Source organism: Lemur catta, chromosome 10 (genome assembly GCF_020740605.2).
Source record: "Lemur catta isolate mLemCat1 chromosome 10, mLemCat1.pri, whole genome shotgun sequence".
NCBI classification, from domain to species: Eukaryota; Metazoa; Chordata; class Mammalia; order Primates; family Lemuridae; genus Lemur; species Lemur catta.
In genome coordinates this window covers 79,981,323-80,003,548 of record NC_059137.1, presented here as the reverse complement: position 1 = coordinate 80,003,548, position 22,226 = coordinate 79,981,323, and the positions used below count along the sequence as shown (strand labels likewise).

Below are 22,226 nucleotides of genomic sequence, written 5' to 3'. Positions count from 1 at the left end.
AATCACTCTTGAGTAATGTAGCAACAGAAAGGTAGTATATGTGTCTTATGCTTGGCACTAGCAAGATGGGTGCTTGTTGCCTAAAGCTTTTGTTTGATCTATATACCTGTATAGCACAGACTTGAGGTTAAACAGAAACAACTAACGAATCACATTTCAAGGAAGATAAAGAAAGGCTAAGAGAAAACTAAAATAGTGTACAGTTTAAACATCAAGGGAGCCATTATTCTCAAAGTCTTTCAGCTTCTTGACTACTAATTCCATTTAGGATCCTGGCTATAAGTTTTAACCAAAGAACGTGATTTTGTAGAGTTTATTAAAAACAAACCCCCAAAAAAGTCCAGAGCTCAGTCTGAGAGGGCTAAGCAGATCTACAGATCTATTCACCTAGAAGTTTCACATTGAAAACGTCGAGATGGTGTATCTGCAACCATGTTGGTGTAAGAAGGATATGGAATAGAGGCCGGGCGCGGCAGGAGGATTGATTGAGGTCAAAAGTTCAAGACCAGCCTGAGCAAGAGTGAGACCTGTTTCTACTGAAAGTAGAAAAAAATTAGCCAGGCATGGTGATGAGCTACTCGGGACGTTGAGGCAGGAGGATTGTGTGAGCCCAGGAGTTTAAGGTTGCTGTGAGCTAGGCTGATGCCACGGCACTCACTCTAGCCTGGGCAACAGAGCAAGACTCTGTCTCAAAAAAAAGAAGGCTATGGAATAGAAAGGCTTAATTCTTTTCTGGGGGGGAGGGGAGTTTCAAATTTCCTGTATAATGGCCACAGTCTACTTCTTATTCAAAGCCTCTTGGATTAGAGCTGCTTATTTTTGGAAGCATCTGGGTATTTTTTTCTCACTTCAGGGATTTATTCTGTGGAAATAAGGAAATTGTAATTCATATGCACAAAGCCAGCCAGATGTGGTGGCTCTCTCCAGTAATCCTAGCACTCTGGGAGGCTGAGGCAGGAGGATTGATTGAGGTCAAAAGTTCAAGACCAGCCTGAGCAAGAGTGAGACCTGTTTCTACTGAAAGTAGAAAAAAATTAGCCAGGCATGGTGATGAGCTACTCGGGACGTTGAGGCAGGAGGATTGTGTGAGCCCAGGAGTTTGAGGTTGCTGTGAGCTATGATGATGCCACAGCACTTTAGCCTGGGCAACAGAGTGAGACTCTGTCTCAAAAAAAAAAAAAAAAAAAAAAAAAGCACACATCTGTGTTGCCACCTTTTTTTGGTAGCAAGACTATGTAGTCTTTAAAAAGGATAAACTAGATCTTCATATGTGACATGAAAAGAGGTCTGTTAAGTGAAATAATACACGTATGTAAGGGTAGGAGTAGGGTGGGATATGGGATTGTTGGAGGGATTTTTTTCTTTAAAAATAATTTCAGAATTACAGAAAAATTGCAAGAATTATACAAAGAATTCCCATATGCCCTTTATCCAGATTCCCCAAATATTAAATTTTTTACCATATTTGCTTTATCATTTCCCCCACAATGTTGTTTCCTTGTTTGAGAGTAAGGTGTATTTATCCCCAAATACTTTAAATGCATTTTCTAAAAACATGACATAATTATCAAACTCATTAACATTGATACAGTATTGTTATATAATTCTCCAAATTATGTAATCTGCAGATTTTACGCAGATTTCACCAGTCGTCCTAATGATATCCTTTTAGCAAAAACAGAAATGTTTTCTTGTTCAAGATTCAATCCGGGAATATACATTGTATTTAGTCTTTAATTTGGAATAGTTCCTTAGTCCTACTTTATCTTTATGAATTTGTCTTTTTTTTTTTTTTTTTAAAAGACAGGGTCTTGCTTTTTTGTCCAGGCTGGAGTGCAGTGGTGCGATCATAGCTCACAACCTTCTGGGCTCAAGGATTCTCCCACCTCAATCTCCCAAGTAGCTGAGACTTTAGGTGTGCCACCACCATGCCTGGCTATTTTTTTTATTTTTATTTTTTGTAGAGACTGAGTCTCACTGTGTTGCTCAGGCTGGTCTCAAACTCGTGGCCTCAAGTGATCCACCTGCCTCAGCCTCCCAAAGTGCTGGGATTATAGGTGTGAGCCACCTTGCCTGGCCAAATTTGACATTTTTTTTTAACCAGTATGGGCCAGTTATTTTGTAGCACATCCCAGACTTTGAGTTTTTCTGAGCTGCCTCATAGAGTAGGTCATGCACTTTTGGCAGGAACATCACAGAATTAATGTTGTGTTCTTAGTACTTCACATTAGAAATATGTAGGGAATTTTTACTTTCAAGGAAATTTGAATTTTTTTATGTCATGTGATATCAGAAAAGATATTTTCCTTAGTTAAGAAATGCTCTTTTGATAACTTCTGATAATAAAGGCTCATAAAATCTTTAATAAAAATAATTTATAGTCACTTTAGAGAATTTAGAAAATGCATAAAATTATAAAAAACTTAAAACCACCTATCTTACCATCTGAGATTACTTTTAACACTTTGGCCTATTTTCATCCTTTCGTTTCTATTCATGGTAGATGTTAAGATGATAATGCATATACACTGAGTACTTCACATTCTTTCTTTTCCACTTGACATGCATGAGTCTTTTCCATGTCATTAATAATGTTTAGTAAGCATTTTTAATGACTCTGTTATAATCTCTTGTTTGGATGTATCATAATCATTCCCTTAGTATTGGACCTTTGCTCAGCTTCTATTTTTTTGTGTATAAATAATACCTAATGAACAGCTTTCTATATGTGTAGGGAGTTTCTGAGATGGAGTCCTAAAAGTCGAGTCTCAGGTCATAAAACAGTGGTTGTCAGGTGGATGTTGTGTATACAGATCAGAACCCTTCTTGTTTCAATGCTAAGCTGAGTGGTTGCATGTAGTGTGAAGACAAACAATACTAGGGGATTGGGGAGCTGTTGATACATAGTGACAAATCATTATTCTAGTAACCTATCAATTTGCTTTGTCACTGATAATCTATGAGAGCATTTCTCATAGCATTTTCTCCAAACTTGAATACAATAAAATTTGATCTTTGCTCGTTTGATAGTGAAAAAGGATGTTATCGTAAATTTCTTTGAATACTATACATGTTTATTGGGCAGAATTATAGAATCTTGATAATCTTGAAAGATTATCGAAATTCAACTCTCTCGATTTATAAATGAAGTAACAGACCCAGAGTTTCAGTGATGTGTGTAGTGCTCTGGTCACAGCCAACTAACATGGAATTTTATTCCTCTTAGGCAGAGCACATGTTTTGCCATAGAAACAATGTCATAAATGGTGCTAGGATTAACTCTCGGTGTGCCTTTGCTCCAGACAAAGACATGTCTGGTACGTATTCTGGGAGTGCAACTACTTTTTTTAATGCAGTAGGAATTTTTCCTTAGGCTCCAAATGAACTTAATTGAACTCTTAGAACATAGACTGTTAGGAAATTAGTCTGCCTTTGTCTGGATACATTTTGGCTCTGCCTTTCTGTAGTTTACTGCTGGCCATTTAAAATTACTTCCTGTTCTGAAAGAATTACTCAGATGTTTACCCCTTCATCCCCCATAAAGAAGCTTTTTAAAAAAATTATGGTAAAATATATATACCATAAAATTTACCATTTTAATCATTTTTAAGTGTGGCATTCCGCACATTCACACTGTTATGTAACCATCACCATTGTCCATCTCCACAACTTTTTGTCTTCCCAAACTGAAACTCTGTACCCATTAAACAGCACCATCTCCATGAGCTTCGGTCTCTTTACCTATAAAGCAGCTACTCATATGTACTTATTAGGATGGTTGGGAGAGAGTGAATTACAGGTGTGTAAAGCAGAGTGCTTGGCTCAGATGTTATTTTCTTTCCGTTTACTTTTGAGTTTGTCACAAATAAGACTCCCTAAGTGGAGTATGCGATTCCTCCACCCTCACCATCTTTAAAAAAAAAAGATACATATTATAATAGTAAACGGATTACAAAGAGGCAGTTGAGAATGCATTATTTTGAGGGTTGGGGAAAATGTGTGGAGTAAAGAAGAAATGGTTTAAGGCAGCAGTCCCCAAACTTTTTGGCACCAGGGACGGGTTTCATGGAAGACAATTTTTCCATGGACTGGGGGTAGGGGTGGGGTGGGGGGTAGGTGGAGTTCAGGTGGTGATGTGAGGCCAGTTCCTAACAGGTCACAGACTGGTACCAGTAACAGGCAGGGTTGGGGACTGCAGGTTTAAAGGGATTAAAATGTACCAGACTGCCCAGGGCTATCTTTAGGGTTGGTTTCAGTATACTATTGTATTTTAAAAGAGTTTGGTATTTTATTGGTATCCAATCCAGACTTCTGTAAATTTAGACCTGGTTTTGACTGTGACATTTTCCATATGTTTTTGCTCATCATTTCCTCTTAATTTTTAGGTAGACTTTTTTCTTTTATTGCCCTGTTCCACTCCTGGGTAAGAGTTTATTGTTGGCCGGGCGCGGTGGCTCACGCCTGTAATCCTAGCACTCTGGGAGGCCGAGGCTGATCGATCGCTCAGGGTCAGGAGTTCAAGACCAACCTGAGCAAGAGTGAGACCCCCATCTCTACTAAAAATAGACAGAAATTATCTGGCCAACTAAAAATATATATACAGAAAAAATTAGCCGGGCATGGTGGCACATGCCTGTAGTCCCAGCTACTCGGGAGGCTGAGGCAGTAGGATCGCCTGAGCCGAGGAGTCTGAGGTTGCTGTGAGCTAGGCTGACACCAGGGCACTCACTCTAGCCCGGGCAACAAAGTGAGACTCTGTCTCAAAAAAAAAAAAAAAGAGTTAATTGTTACTTTTGTTATTGTTTTAGAACCCTGCTTTAGATATTTACCATAGTTTAGAATCAGGTTTCTATTTAAAAATTTGGTTTTGGTCAGGGGAGGTGGGAGACAGAAAAGCCAACTTGGAGAATTTATGTAGGATGTTGTTTCTTTAAGAGACTGGCATAAAGTTAATGGTGGGCCAGGTGTGGTGCCTTGTGATCCTAGCACTCTGGGAGGCCAAGGTGGGAAGATCCCTTGAGCTCAGGAGTTGGAGACCAACCTGAGCAAGAGCAAGAGACCCTATCTCTACTAAAAATAGAAAATTTAGCCACTGGGTGTGGTGTCGAGTTCCTGTAGTCCCAGCTACTCAGGAGGCTGAGGCAGGAAGATGGCTTGAACCCAGGAGTTCGAGGCTGCAGTGAGCTATGATGACGCCACGGCACTCTAGCTGGGGCAACAGAATCAGACTCTGTCTCAAAAAAAAAAGTTAATACTCAGTACCTCTGTATTTCTTCACCTTTTCGAGTAAGGAAAATTGTGACTTTTGTATCTTTTTACCCACTGTTTTATGGCAGTTTTTTAATGTAACATTTTTAGCCATAAAAGTAGATTGGAACAAACCAGGTGCTGTAGAAGGCACCTGTAGTCCCAACTACTTGGGAGGCAGAAGGCTGAGGGAGGATCGCTTGAGCCTGACAGTGTGAGGTCATCCTGGGTAACATGGTAAGACCCTTTCCCTTAAAAAAAAAAGTAGACTGGAAGATAGATACTTCTAGTGTGAGGATTTGAGCTACTAATGCCACTAGATTTTTTTATGCCAGGACCTCTATTAAGTAATTTTTTGTTGCTTTAAATGTTTTTAAAAGCCTTGACAAATTAAAAAATATTTATCTTACTGGGGCCAGTTATTAAACTAGGGTTATAATGGTAAAAAAGGTGTGGTCATTTCCCACAGGAGCTTAGAGTCTAGTGGAGGGGGAGACAAGTCCTCAGAAAGAGTGATGGTGGCCAGAGACATGGCAGAAGTATGGGTGTGAGGAGAAGCGAGTGGGTGATCCCACCCTGGAGCTGGGGCTTGATGTGGCAGACGGGAAGAAGAGGGAGGAGTGACTGGTTCTCTCTTGGGTTGTGAGTTAGGGACCACAGGAGGAGCAAGGGCCCAGCACTGGGCATGTGTATGCCAGGCCCCCGGGTGTACAGGTGGAGGTGTTCTGGAAGCAACTGGCTTCGTGTCCTAGAATCAGAGAGAGACCCAAACGAGAGAACCAGGGTCGAGCAGCATTAGAAACAAGGAGGCAGCGAATAGGGAAAGGGAGGTGGGAATGCTGACGCAGGTAAGGACAGACGACTATCCAGCAGGGTGAGGACTGCTTCTTGGTCTTTTGGCTCAGATCAAGTGCAGAAGGGCGAGGGAGGCAGCTGTGTTTAAGTGCCAAGACGTATGTTAGGTGCGAAAGGCAGGCTGCAGAGCTTTCCCCTTTGTGTGGATCTGGAAGTGGCTGCCTCTGAGAAGGTGAATCGAGTGGCTGAGGAGCACTGTGAATTTTGTACCATGTTTGGGTATTACCTATTCCAAAAATAACTTTTTAAGGACAGGTAGGGAGAGAGAAGCCAGAAAGGTCAGAGGAAATAAGAAGTCTTCAGCTGTCCTTGGGCATTTATGTGGAGTAATAGGGTAGAAGTCAGGTTGCAGCCGGTCAAGATTTTCAGTCCCAAACATCACTAGCTGGTTGTGTGTTAAGGAGGGAGAGATTTGGGAGGGGGCATAATTTGAAGTTTAAGTTAAAACATTAAAAATTTAACTTAAAGATTTAGTGTTAGAATGGGAATGAACCTTAGAGTTTCTTTATCTAACATCCTCATTTTTTAGATAAAGAAACTAGATCCAGAGAGAGAAAGGAAGCCCCACACAGATTAGTACAAGGCCTGTCTGGGAGCTCTCCTGGGCTGGCTCCACCGCTTAGCCGCTGTGTGACCTTGGCAAATTACCTTCCTCCTCTGTGCTTCAGTTTCCTCATCTGTGGGCAATAGTTGTATATTATAGATTTGTTTGTGAGAATTAAATTACTGTATGTAAAGTGCTCAGAACAATGCCAGCTATCATATGTGCTCAGTAAAGGTTAACTATTATTTTATTGTTCAAGCTACTGTTCTTTACAGTATACTATAGCTGTAATTTCCTTTTAGAATTTTTTTCTCAAAAAGGTCTTCAACCTTTAATCTAATTCATCACTTTTTATTATACCCGTCTCTTCCTAGGCCAGTTGATAGGTTTGATCGGGACAGGCCACTGAGAGGACGTGGAGGCCCGAGAGGGGGGATGCGAAGCAGAGGCAGAGGTGGTCCCGGGAACAGAGCTTTTGACACTTTTGACCACAGAGGGAAACGAGACTTTGAAAGATATGGTGGGAGTGATAAAATGTAAGTTTGTTTGTAAATGCTATCTTCACTTTAAGATTTTTATAATACATGGTATGAATCTGTTTATTTTGTGTCACTATTTAGTTAACTATATATTAGTATGCTGTTACCCTTGTTTGAAGCTGATCCTGGGACAGCTTTTATGATCACCTTTTTCTGTTTTGGAGATTGGCTGGAGAGCAGATTCCAGTTAAAGGGAATCTTCTCTCTTTCTCCAGAGCAATCAGAACTGAAGACAACATGGGTGGATGTGGAGTTCGCACCTGGGGATCAGGTAAAGATACCAGGTATGGTGCAAGTGTGTGCCCTCTGAGAACCTTCACTTAGGTGGAAATCTCCGGATCTTTGTTTGCTTTTCTTGAAAATGATGTTTTCTGTGTTGTGCTTTATACTTGTGTGTACTCTATTCGTGTGCCCCTAAGTAGAGATGGATTTTAGGCTTTTGTTTAATGAGATAAGTTTTTAAAACAGTTTTGCTATATTGCAATTAGATTTAAAACTCTTTTTAAGATTCTATTATTTTATCTTATTTTAGCTAGACTAGTTTGTGACAGTGTATTTGCTGATGGCCCAAGTATATGGCACAGTACACTTGCACATGCCTTGGAACGCTTTTTAAATTCCTGGGTATTCTATATTTTTCTGTGACCTTCCAGAGCTCTTGTAGATCCTTGATATTGCATCTTGATTTTATGAAGTCATTTGCAGATCGAAGCTTACTGACAAGTTTCACCCGAGGCACAAATTGGGCATTTCTCTGAGGTCTCATGATGCCTCAGATCGGTGCCATTTATTTTGCTAGTTAGGGCAGGTCCCTGGTCTGCTGTGTTTCTCTCACTTCACAGCTGCAGGGACGATGCCTTTCTGGTGTCTGCACAGGAGGCAGACGTGCTGCAGCGCAGCGTGAGCAGGGTTGCAGAGCAGCCTTTCCACTGGTCTGCAGGCTCGAGGGGACCAGACTGCCACTTTTCTTCTTTTGAAGAATACGAGCTTTGTACATGAACTTATTTTTCTTAAGTTGTGGTCCTTAAAGACAAAAGTAAAAAAGAATATCAAATGTAACATTAGACTTACTACCATGGTTGGTTTGTGTTGTCCTTGAAGAGGAACTTAAGTGTTTCTTAATGAGGGTTCCATAGAGTCTCGATGACAAATCTTTTAATTTTGTTTTATTTTACTTTGATAATGTACTTTAACAAAGATAGTACAGCCACTTTCTGAATTATCTGATTTACCACCTTATCTAATACTACCACTCGTTTTCAGTTTCCATTTGAACTTAAAATCATTTTGGTTCCAAGCGGTTACTTATCCTGCAGGGCCAGCGTTGGCCTTGTGTTGTAACGTGGAGAGGTGACCGACTGCCTGTGCTCCTGGTAGGCTGGCATGTCCTGATGTTAAAATGACACGATCCCCAGGGCACTCATTTTGGATTGGTTTGTGAGTTATAAAGTCGGCGCTCTTAGGTTGTAATAATTTGTAACTGAAAGATTTTCTTAGAATAAGATGAACTTTTTAATAAATTGAAGATTTTGACTTGACATTGTGAAAACAGTGTGGAGTGGTGGAGTTACGTGTTATACTGTTGATTAGTGAGACAAAAAGTAGAGGTGAATCTAACACAGTAAGTGATGTGTTTGTGGCTGGCAAAGGCCAAGTGCTTCACAGTGCGTAGTAGGTGTGAGAGTTTTCCTGTAGTTTAGTATTCTTGTTTGAAGACGTCAGCAGCAATAACTGGATTTAAGGACAAGATGCTTTCAAACTGGTATGACCGAGCCATTCCAGTATTGGTTTTCTTCAATAGTTTAATAGTGTCTATGCTAACAATAGAGTTTTTTCCATCTGCAGTAGTTAGAAAGTATGTCACATATCATTTTCTTGTTAACAATTGGAGTAGACTCTTACAAATGCAGTTTTCAATAATGCTGCCTTCCAACTTTTATTGTAAAGAGCAAGGCAATTTTGTGCCATTATCAGGCAGCATTTGGTGAAAATCTGTTAGCTGTCAAAGATTCGGTTAAGTGTGAAGTCTGATTAAATCTGAACTTCAATGACAAAGCCTTGAAGTGTTTAACATCATTTTGTGAACCATGCTTACACAAATAGGCGTTATCTGTACTAATGTAATTGATGTCAAAATATAAACACAGGCGCTGGGGCTGTATCTTTCTTCTAATCCAACATAGGTGATTTACTTTCAAGAAAATAGTATAATCTGCTAAAATAATTGTTGCTGATTTTGAAATGTAATTGCTTTGTAGTTTTGGTCATCTTATATGATCTGTAAGCATGGCATTAGTTTTATGTTTATTCAATATTTATTCTTATGTTATTCATAAGATAATTTAGGTCAGCATGGGGGGAGATCTGTGATTTTTCTTTTCTGCAAAATCAATCAATTGCTCAAGTTTAAGGAACGCTGATTTTTATAGTCTCTTTGTTTTTCTGCATTCTGCTCCCTCCCATGTCTTTGTAACCTTTTTGTGATTTTTAATTGTCAAAAGGTGTACACTGTCAGTAAACCTGTTTTTTATCTAGTTGGTTTATTCCACGATGAAGGGAATAAAGAGAAAGTTGGAGTAATTTAGCACTGCTCCTGGGGCTAGACTTGGGGCTGCTGGATGTTTCAGGTCCCTGCTGGGATGAGTCTGATGTGACCATTTATGAAGGGGCTTCAGTGGGTAGACCAGCAGCCATGCTCTTTCCATGCACAGAGCACATTTGCTTTAGGACCCTGTTTTTAAAAAATAAAACTTAATTCAAATTTTGTGTTCAGAAACAGTTCTTTTTAAAAATTGATTACAATAGCTTGGAGTTGAGAATAAAAACATTATTGAAATTGAAAAAAATCTATTGTGTTATTGCAGTTCAATTTATGTTTACTTTAAAAAAATAACATAGTTTTAAGCCCTTATTGAAGCTTTTTTCTGAACAGGGATGAAAAATTGCTAGATTCTACATGTAGCTTATAAAGTATTTGTAATGGGCATATTTATATTGACTAATTTTAGCAGTTTACTGAAAATGAGATTTCTTTTGCTGGGACTTTTTTTTTAAGTAATGTTCAGGTAGGATTAATGTTAACATAAAAAGGAAGAATTAAAATCACGTGTATTAAAATTCAAATTTATTTTCATTATGCTGTCATTTCTAATCTGTAGGTTGTGTATTTAGATGTGATGGTATATAAATCAATGTTTTAAAGCCTCTTTTTTTTGTAATAGTTATCACCAGGTTGTTTCTAATCATACGTAATCATTTTTTGTGGAATCTGTTTCTACTTTCTTACCATTTTTTAAAAGTTAGATGGCATATTTGTATTTTTAATAAATCTTTTAACACATAATTTAAGAATTTTTGTGACTCTTTTTAATACTTGTACTTCTCTAGGATAATAAGTTTTGAATAATTTTTCTGATCATTTAAAATTTGTTCTTAATTTTAGATCATTTATGGAAACTTCTATGTCTCAAAGAACTTTCCACATTTTGGGAAATAATTTATATGGATAAGCAATTCAGACCATTTTCTCATTTTCATTTTGATGTAGGTCCCTGTATGTGTGTGTAATTCCTGAAGAGCATGTCCTTAGGAAGGACATTAAAATTTGCTTTCTCCATCTTAATATGTTTAAGATGTTTTATTTTACTTTGACAATATATGTTAGCAAAGGCATTGATGTGAACACGTTTGTATGACTAGAGAGGTTCTTGGTGTTTTTCAGCGACATGGAGCTGACTGCACCCATGGAGGAGTCCACAGCGATGGAGGAGCAGGGCACCCTGGAAGAGGAATCTCCAGCCAAGTAGGATGTTTCATTCATTTTCCCCTTTGGTTTGTTGGTCTTTTTCTTAGTGATTTCCAAGAGCTCTTCACAGAGTAGAAATCTCAGCCCCTTGTCATATCACAGAGTTCTGATCTTCTTAATGTATTTGACTAATGATCAGACTAATAATTCAAGTAATCTAATGAATGATTATTAACTATAATTAATGGATTAAATTCAAGTATACTGTCCTCTGTCCATACTCTCTTTTCCACCAGCAGCTTGCTAAACTCCTTTACCTTAATGAGCCTCACTCTCATCGGACCTCCAGACTCTTGCCCCTTTATTCTCTCTCGGTCCAGCCTCCCTCTTTTCTTCAAGTAGTGTAGGTCCCTGGTCCATCTCTAGCACCCTCGCCAGGTTCTGAAATACCCTTGCCCCTTCAACTCCCTTGCCCTTTGGATTCTTGTACCTTGCTGGCAAACCCCTTCCTGGATGCCTCCCATCTGCCTTCTCTCTGCGTGTACCCATCCCTGAGTGGGGCCAGTAAATTCTTTCTTTTTTTTCTTTTTAGTTCCTTTTTATTGCACTGGTGTATCCAGTAAATACTTGATCTCCAATGTTCTGAAATGGGCCCTTAGCATCCCCGAGCAAGTCCTGTTTCTTGGATTCACTCTTTTTCCCGCCTCCTACAATGACTGAATCTTTCTTGGGTCCTCAAAACTCTGACACTGCCACCACTTTATCCCTCCCCCATCATCCCCACACCCACACCTCTTCTTTCATTTTCCAGATACAACTTTGCCTCCTAAGTCACAGAGAAGTTAGGACTGTCAGGTGGGAACTTCATTTGCCCACTCCCAAAGGTACAAAGCTGCCTACACCTGCACGCCTCTCGGTCTCCTTCCCTTATGGTAACATAGAAGCACCATCTCTCCTCCCTCTCAGTGCTTGGATCCTTTCTCCTCCTGACTTGACGGAAACCTCACACTATCGGTTAGCTTCTCTCATTTTTGGTATATTCAGTATATTCATCTCCTCCCTCCCAACTCTGGTCTTCATTTTAAACATGCTCAATCTCTTTTATTTTAAATACCTTCTCCTCCCAACCCCCCATCCTGTTTTAACTACCTTTTTCAGAGTTGTGTGTATTTCTTCATTTCGTCCCCTCTCACTTACTCCTTGCTTCACCCAGGTCTAGTTTCTGTCCTCATTGCCCTTCTGAAACAGTCACCTCGTCTCCAGATCTAATAGATGTTTTGGTCTGCGTCTTTCTTGACCTCTCAGAAGCATTTGACTTTATTGATTTCTTCTTAAACGCACTCTCCCATTAGTTTCTGTGATAACTACTCTCTTCTGGTTTTTCTTCAGCCTTTTAGAGTTTTCTTTGCAAGCACATCCTTGTCTTTCTGGTCTTCTAAAATGTCAAGTTCTTCAAGGCTCTCCCTCTTCTCTTTCTCTAGAGCCTCTTTATAGGATCTGATGCACCTCTGTGACTTAAATTGTCATGTACACACCGACTCCAGCGTATACGTCTCTGGCTCCAATCGCGTGGGCGGCATCTGCCTTCTGGACACCTCCCCTTGGACATCACAAATGCTCCCCATGCTCGGCATGTCCAGTACTGAGCTGACTCCTTTCCCCACAAACCTCTGGTCCTCACCAGGTGTCTCATCCTGCAGTGAGATGCTGTTCATCCCGTTGTACAAACCAGAAACTCAGGAATCGGCCTTGGAACTGCCTTTTTCATGGCCCCTTCCTCCCCGAAATGCAGTCCTTCACTCTGCCCTGGCGATTTGTACTCCTTAAATATCCACCTTCTCTACTCACCAGCATAGTCTAAGCTGTTGTTTTCTGGACTGTTGCTGCAGCTACTAACAGAGCTCCATGCATTCTCACCTATACCAAAGTGGCTTTCACACTGGAATTCTGATTGTCATGTCCCCACCCCTTGCTTAAGACCCCCTAGTGGCTTCCTGTCCTTTTTCTGTCCCTTGTCCTGACCTGCACAGTCCTACATGGTCTGGCCCCTGCAGAACCTTCCAATGTGGACACTCCTGTGCCTTGTTTTACGTTCTCAAACATACCTCTCTCCTGCCCCTGCCCTCACACCTGCCGTACTGCTTTCACAAGTGTTGCTTCCCTGTTTCTCTGTACTTCTTCCCCAACCCCTCTTCACCCCTCACCTATCTAACTCTCACTCATCCAAAAGGCAGGGTGTCTAGTGGTTAAGAACACAGAAGATGAGCCAGTGAGCTGAGTTCAAATCCCAGCTCTGCCACTCACTAGTTGGGCAAGTTATTTCTCTTCTTTAGTGGCTTAGTTTTCTTTGTTTATAAAGCAGGAATAATAAGGTCCCTATATCTTAGAATGTGTTGTAAGGATTGGGTGTGTGTGTATGTGACTTAGAGTGGTTCCTGGCATGTATTTAATAGTTAGTGCTATGTTGGTATCTGCTGTTGTTACTTATTGCAAGAGTGAAAGGCCATGGTAACTGATAATTGTGAAAGCTGTTAATTAATTCTTCAAAACAACTGGCTGGGTGTGGTAGCTCACACCTATAATCCTAGTGCTTTGGGAGGCCAAGGTGGGGAGGATTGCTTGAGCCCAGGAGTTCAAGACCAGACTGGGCAACATGGCGAGACCCCTGTCTTTACAAAACAATAAGAAAAATTAGCCAGGCATCTTGGTGTGCACCTGTGGGCCTAGCTACTCAGAAGGCTGAGGCAGGAGGATCACTTGAGCCCGGGAGTTTGAGAGTGCAGTGAGCTGTAATCGCACCACTGTATTCCAGCCTGGATGGCAGAGCAAGACCTTGTCTCATTAAAAAAAAAAAAAAAAAGAAAGAAACCTAAGAAATGTATTTAATTAAAATAAATAGGATTAACAGTTAATACGAATATTTAGAAAATGAGTTAACTAAAAAAATAGATTAACAGTTTATATGAATGTTGAGAAAGTGAGTTAACTAGGTACCTTCAGGAAAACATTATATATCCCTTTTGAGCCAATAAACATTTATACAAATTCGGGTTAATGTAAGGCAGAATACTAGAGAGTAAATTATAGCATTGTTCTAATCTATAGAATTGACTGAGATAATCCGGGATTCATAATATTAGACAAAATAATTCTTCAGATTAGTCACACTGAAAGACAAAATATTGCTTGATGACTTGGTGGCAGCCTCACTGTCTGCAATATCCTGGCAGAGTTAGCCAACAAATCTCTCTCTCTCTTCCACTGACGGTAGAGAAAGTGCACATCTGTTTAGCAAGACAGGTACTACATGTGGAGTGGCTGTGTTGGCCAACCATGCTGAGAAATTGTTTCTGCACTGCCTTGTCAAACTTGAAAACCATTACTAAAATTTCTAATAATACGATTATAATTTTTTGATAACTTCAAAATTAGGCTGTTATCCAAGGAATGCATTCAGTGATAGTTTTTGTCTGAACTTTGATTTAACACTCAAGCTTTTGGCATTTAGCCAAAACGTACTTTCGGTGTACCTCTCAATTTTAGAACCTCTTGGTAGATGAACTTAATGTACTCTCAATTATGTGCAAATGTACAACCCAAAGCACATACATTTTCTTCAAATTTGACCCATTTTGCGTATGTCTTTTTTCTTCCTTCTTCCTTTCATTATTAGAAATATTAAATGTTGCTTGTCACATGGTGTTCTAATGTCCAAGGATACCTGTGACAACTCCTTGTGAGCATTTTAACGATAAATCTAGGCTGGTGTAGTGGCTCACACATGTAATCCTAGCACTCTAGGAGGCCAAGGCAGGAGGATCACTTGAGGTCATAAATTCAGGACCAGCCTGAGCAAGAGTGAGACCTTGTCGCTACTGAAAATAGAAAAAATTAGCCAGCCGTGGTGGCATGCGCCTATAGTCCCAGCTACTTGGGAGGCTGAGGCAGGAAGATTGCTTGAACCCAGGAGTTTGAGGTTGCTGTGAGCTAGGCTGATGCCAGTGTAGTCTAGCCAGGGCAACAGAGTGAGACTCTGTCTCAAAAAAAAAAAAAAAAAAAGAATGAATCTATCATTTATAGAACATTTACTGTGTGACAAGAACTGCTTTAAATACTGCATGTCTTTAATGCATTCAACTCTTCACTACTGAATATCTAAGGAGAGGATACTGTTGTCCTTCTCACACTGAGACATAGAGGTTCAGTAACTTCCCTAAGATCACCTAGCTATTAAGTGCAGAGCCAGAATTTGAACCAGGCACTATGCACAGACATTCTTGTTCCTCACTGTAGTGACTGGTAGGAAGAACAAAAGTGCCATTTAGACTACCTTGCTTGTAAGAACCAAAAAGGGGAGATGTTGGTTTTGTAAGTCCGATGAAGAGCTGCCAAGATCACTGAGAATTTCCCTATTTGGCGGTATGATGTGACAACTCCCTCCCTTTCTGAAAAATAAAAAATACTTTATTATAAGAAAATGTTGAAGAAGCAGTGATACAAAATATCTGCAATGGTTTATTTATGTATGTATGCATGAATGAATGAATTGACAGGTCTCGCTGTGTCGCCTGGGCTAGAGTGCAGCGGTGTCATCATAGCTCACTGCAACCTCGCACTCCTGAGCTCAAGTGATCCTCCTGCCTCAGTCTCCTGAGTAGCTGGGAGCATGTGTCATCATGCCCGGCTGATTAGTAATGAATTATTTTTTATTGTAATTTGTTTCCGCGTACATTTGCTTAAACAATGAAGATTTTCTTAAATGTTAAGTTCACTTGCCCCAGTCAAGTATCTGGTTAGTAAAGCTTTATTTCTAGAACCCACTTTCTTTGATATACTCTTTCATATATTCAGGTGAAAAGGCATTTCCTGATGGCACTGTGGACATTGGAATCCATGTTTTGTTTGTTTCCTCTGTGCATATCATGACATCTGCCACCTAAGCATATTTCTCTGCTCTGTTAGTCTTTAAACCTCAAGGAGCACAGAGGTTCAGTGTGGGCTTTGGAGATGTGATGACTGGATTTGAAACTTGGCCCTTCCATTTAGTTGTTCGTTATGTGACCTCTGCACCTTGATTTTTTTTCCTGCAAAATGGGAGATATTAATTATATCTAACTCATGGAATCAGTTATAAGATAATTAATACAAAGCATTTTGAATAGCATCTGGGACACAGTGAGCACACAGTAAATGTTAGCGGTTATCCCATTTATTTCTACATAAAGGGAAGTGTGGTTAAAGCAGTTTGATTCATAATTTCACCTATTTAGAAACAAATATATAACTATCAAATTTACATACAGCATTATATGTATTACCATAGATTTGACAACTTTATATCCATAAGCAGTTTTGATAGAAAATTCTTTGCCAAGGTTTTTGATAATAAACCAAGGACTGTGAAGGTCTTTGAATTACCCAAAAGAGGGAGTGTTAAATTTAAAGTGATAACAGTTACGATGCTGTTATAGCTGTTAGAAATATACTTGCATGAGCCCTTCCTGGAATCAAAGGATATATCTCTTCCTGCCAAATATTCAGTCTTTCCAAAACTGCCTGTAAAACTTCATTCAGTGCCAATTCAAATGGGAAATGGAATATGTGTCATAGGATTGTCATAACATGTGTTTTTGGTAGTAACTTTTGGTCAGTAGGGAACAAGGTTAAGGAGCCTTCCTTGGTGATTTTAGCCTGCTCTCAGCATGGCTTGTTGAAACCGCAGTTAGTAAAGAAGCAGCATAAGGGGCATCTGTACCTATGGTCTTGCATGAGCTGTATTCCAGTAAACAGTATCAGGCTGATACTTTTCAAGGAGGATTGTCACTTGTAACTAATCTGAATTCCACTTTTGATGTCTATATATCATTTCAAGATTGCATTTCATGTATACCTTGTACTTTTTTAGATATAATGTTTTTAAAACATACAAGTAAACAAAAAACCTGTCAATGACAAGCACCTCTTTTGTGGTCTTAATATAAAACCTGTTCTTTCTGGAATTTATTAACTTTTATTAGATTGTCTTAGTTACAAAAGAATTGTCAAATCCATAACATGCAATTCTGTTGATTTCTTAATTGTCTCACAAGTAGGCTACGGAATCTTTATGATTCCTTAATATTTCTTTAGTTTTAGCTGTGTGTTAAAAAATTATATTGTGGAAAAATATATAAAATAAGAACGGTGTAAGGAACCTCCAGCTTAAACTGTTACCAAATCGTGGCCATTTTTGTTTCATGTGTCTCTACCAACTTCCTCCTCTCCCACGATATCATACATCATTCTTAAATGTTTCACAGTGTTATATCTAAAAGACCATTTTTTTAAGTAATATAACTGGAATACCATTACTCCAAAAACTTTAACAATTCCTTAATATCATTAATACCTAGGCAGTTTGTCAGTTTCCCTAATTGTCACAAAATTTTTTTTTAAAAATAACTTACTTGTTTAGAACAATATTGAAATGTACATCTCAATCGATTAGGTCTCTTCTTTTAAAACAGCTTCAGATATAATTCACATCGATAGATGGCACATATTTAGTGTGTACAGTTTTACAAGATTTGACATACAGATACACTTGTGAAACCATTACCACAATCAAAATCATGAGCATATCCGTCACCATACAGAGTTTCCTTGTGTGTCTTTGTAGTCCCTCTCTCTTATCCCATTTCCCTCAGGCAACCAGTGACCTACTTTTTGTCCCTACAGATTAGTTTGCAGTTGCTATGATTTTATATAAATGAAATCATACCGCTTGTGCTGTTTTTGGTCTCTGTTCTTTTGCTGAGCATCTTACTGTGAGATTCATCGTGTTGTTGCATGTGTCCGTGGTTCATTCCTTTTCATTGTTGTGGAGTGTTCCTGTACAGGTGGACCATAGTTTCTCCATTTACCTGTTGGTGGTCACTGAGTTGTTTCCAGTTTTTGCTATAAAGCTGCTACAAACATTTTTGTGTACACATGTTTATATGGATACATGCTTTCATTTTTCCTGAGTAAACATCTAGGAGTGGTATGGTATGTGTATGTTTAATTTTGTAAGAAACTGTCAAATTGTATTCTAAAGTGGTTGTACCTTTATTATTTTTTCACCAGCAGTAAATGAGAGTTTAGTTCTTCTGCATCCTTGCTAATACTTGGTACAGTCATTTTTTATAATTTTTAGTCATAATAATAGGTGCACATCTCATTCTGGTTTTAATATTCATTTCCTTAATGACTTGTGATGTTGAGCATCTTTTTATGTGGTATTTGCCATCTGTATATCTTCTTCAGTAAAGCTACTTTAATAAAGAACCACTACTGCTAGATTTGTGATTGTTTCTAGGGCATTTTAGTGGACAGAGCTGGGGAATAGACACACACATAACATTAATATTATAAAATATGACTTTATCAGTATTTCCAAGACAAATTTAGGATACGGAATTTTTAACTAGATGTTCTTACAATTGTTTCTTCTTTTCTTGCTTATTGAAAATCGGTTCTCAGTGACATTACACTATTAATCATTTGCTACACATATAATGATCACAAATAACATTACCAATGCTACCTTCAGTGATATGATTACTGAAAAGTTATGTAGCAGGAGATGAAAAATCAAATTTGTACTTTAAAGTCAGTTGAAGTAGTTTCTATTGATGGTTATATCACCAGTTTCATTAACATTTAGGAAAAATGTTTTACCTCCAATTTTAGAGACTGAATTTTTAAAAAATCTATTTTATAATTATGTAAAATATATACATGTTTCTAAAGTTCAGTCTGAAAAACATAGTATTTTCAAGTAGCTCCTATCCTTGTTCTTCCTTGATTATATTCCAATTTTTAAAAAACGTATGATGTGAATATATATTTGTATGCCTCTCCATTTCTTGGGTGAATGGTAACATCCTATACACCTCACTTTGCTCTTTTCTCACTCTGTCTGGAAGGTGCTCCATAGTGGTATATAAAGATACTGTTCATTCCTTTTTAGCTGCTTAATAGCCATGTGTGGTTATACCATAATTTTTCTACCAAATTCCTCTTTAGATGGATTTGGATTTCCAGTATTTTGTTATTACAAAGTCTTTTCTTAGTATCTTTTCATGTTTTTACCAACATATGTTTGAGATCTATGCTTAAATCTTGGTATTTTTCCAGAATTTCATTATGAAAAATTTCAAACAGCAAAGTTTAAAGAGTTTAAACATCTATACCCGCCATCTAAACTCTGCCATTTATATCTTACCATATATTTTTTATCACATATCTATCCATTATGTTTTTGAATATATTTCATAATAAATTATAAACATCTATACACTTCACTTCCCCCAAATAGTTCGACATTCATATCATTAAATAGAACTCAATATTTATTTACAGTTTTTTCTTCTGATATAAAATGTATATACTGTGGAATGTACACATCTTCAGTGTATATTCACTGTTTTGACAAATGCATATACTTGTGGAATCCAAACCCCTGTCAATATGTAGAATATTACCAGTCACCCCAGAAAGTTCCTTCATGTTCCTTCAGAGGCAACCACTGCTTTGACATTTTTTTTTCTACCATCAGCTTGGTATTGTAAAGTGACTGCAAATGTGTCTATTTTGGGTGCGCTGTGATTAGGTATGTCTCCTGATTTTAATTATATTTTTCATGACATTAACCTCTGTTTCTAGAACCTTAAATTACATTATCCCTTCAGTGAAGGTGTAGATTTGATCCTGTCCGCGCTCCCCTCCTACTGTTTTATTTCTTTTAAATAATTTTATTGAGCTGTAATTCTCATAATATATAGCTCAGACATTTAAAGTATATAAGTCAGTGGTTTGGGGTATATTATCACTTTTTTGAAATTGTAAAAATGTAACTAACATAAAAATTGCCATTATCACCATTGAAAAATATATAATTTAGTGGCATCAATTACATTCACATTGTGGATAACCATCACCACTGCCCAGCTCCAAAACTTTTTATCATCCCAAACAGAACTCTGTATCCATTAAACACTAACTCCGCATTGTCCCCTTCTCTCAGCCCCTGGTAACCTCTATTCTACTTTGTTTTCATGAATTCACCTATTCTGGGTACCTCTTATAAGTAGAATCATTCAATATTTATCCTTTTGTGCCTGGCTTATTTCACTTAGCATAATGTTTTCAGGTTCATCCATGTTGTAGCAAGTGTACGTACTTCCTTTTTTGCATATTATTTTTTGTAGTGATAAAATACATATTAATATATTTACAGTTGTAATCCTTTTAAAGTGTACAATTCAGTGGCATTTAGTATGTTCACAGTGTTATGCAGCCATCACCATTACTAGTTCCAGAACATTTTCCTCATCCCAGAATGAAACTTCATACCCATTAACAGTCACTCCCATTCTCCCTCCCCCAGCCTCTGGCTCCCACTGATCTGCTTTCTGTCTCTATGAATTTTCCTCTTCTGAATATTTCATATAAATGGAATCATACATAAGTCTTTTTTGTGTGGCGTATTAGACTTGGCATTATGTTTTCAAGGTTTGCTCATGTTGTAATGTATATTAGTACTTTGTTTCTTTTTATTGCCAAATATTCCAAAAAATTTACCATATATTGTTTATCCATTCATAAGTTGATGGACATTTAGGTCGTTTCTACTTTTTGGCTATTATGAATAATGCTGCAATGAACATTCGTGTAGAAGTTTCCACGTGGACATATGTTTTCATTTCTCTTAGATACTTCCCCAGGAGTGAAACTGCTGGGTCATCGGCTAACTCTGTATTTATATTTCTGAGGCGCTGCCAGGCTTTTTCAAAGTGGCCACACAGTCTTATTAACACGTTCCCACCAGCAATGTATGTGTGCTCTGATTTGTCCACATCCCCCCCAGCACTTGTTAAATGTCTTTTTGATGCTAGCCATCCTAGTGGATATGGAGTTGTCCAACTCATTGTGGTTTTGACTTATGTTTCTTTGATAGCTAATGATGTTGCACATCTTATTGGCTATTTGTATATCTTCTTTGGAAAAGAAGGTTCTTGCCAATTTTTCAGTTGGGTCAGTTGTCCCTACTAATACATAAGAGTCCTTTGTGTATTCTAGATACAAGTCCCTTATCAGATATATAATTTCTAAATATTTTCTCAATTTTTGTGGGTTAGATTATCTTTTCACTTTTTGATGGTATTCTTTACAGCATAGAAGTTCTGGATGATGGATGTCCAATTTATCAACTTTTTCTTTGTTGGTTTGTGCTTTTGGTGTCATATGGAAGAAACCGTTGCATAATCCAAGGTCATGAAGGTTTATGCCTGTTTTCTGCTAATAATTTTATACTTTCAGTTCTTATATTTATGGTGTGAGGTAGGGGTTCACCTTCATTCTTTTGCATGTAGATATCCAGTTGTCCCAGCACCATTTGTTTGAGAAGACTTTTCATTCTCCATTGAATTACCTTTGGCACCCTGGTTGAAAAAAAGTCAGTTGACCATATGGGAGGCCTTATTTTTGGACTCTGAATTCTATTCTATTGATCTATGTGTCTATCTTCTGTTTTTTAAACTCACTGATTTAAAGAGGATATTTACAAAAGTGTGAATTTGTGACACACTATTTTAAAACTTCTGTTCATGGTTTCCTATATTTTATTTCAGTAGCATCTCTCATGTTCTTCCACAAGTATCTCATTTTTTCTACAATCCGCCATTTGGAAGGGAGTACCAGTAGTGAAGAGTAATGTTAATGTTGTGGGGATAATGATGTTCCCATTTTTCAAACACTTCTGTGAACACAGATAGGAAGTATCTTCAGTTGGCAATGATAGCATAAAATGATGGAAATAAAATACGGAAGGTTATGATTCAAAGATTTTCTTACCTTATTTACATTTGCGATGTAGTACCTTAAAAGTATGTTAAACTTACGGTTATAACTTTGATGAAGTAGACATTTCAGTCCCATCAAAAATTATTCTTAATGATTATACATCTTTATAGAGTTCCTGAGTTGGAGGTAGAAGAAGAAACTCAAGTTCAAGAGATGACCTTAGATGAGTGGAAAAATCTTCAAGAACAGACTAGACCAAAGCCTGAATTTAACATCCGGAAACCAGAATCTACTGTTCCTTCCAAAGCAGTGGTGATTCACAAGTCAAAATATAGAGATGATGTAAGCATTACATTTTGTATTTAGAGGTAATCTTTACTTTTACCTTATTGGAAATGAAATGGACTTTTCCACTTCCGTTTTGAAAATGGAACATTAATAGCTGGCATTCTTATTTCTAATCATAGATGAT

The 22,226-nt window shown here is 38.1% G+C and overlaps 1 protein-coding gene across 2 annotated transcripts in view; it reads left to right on the top strand.

Moving 5' to 3' along the window:
* HABP4 (hyaluronan binding protein 4) overlaps positions 1-22,226 on the top strand; it is a 33,701-nt gene that overhangs the window by 5,575 nt on the left and 5,900 nt on the right. The window contains exons 3-6 of one of the 2 annotated variants that reach the window (XM_045562725.1): positions 7,021-7,182; positions 7,401-7,469; positions 10,907-10,987; positions 21,925-22,096. In XM_045562725.1, the coding sequence (XP_045418681.1) occupies positions 7,021-7,182; positions 7,401-7,469; positions 10,907-10,987; positions 21,925-22,096 (484 nt within the window). The remainder of the gene's footprint in view (positions 1-7,020; positions 7,183-7,400; positions 7,470-10,906; positions 10,988-21,924; positions 22,097-22,226) is intronic. The other variant, XM_045562726.1, reaches the window with a different exon arrangement.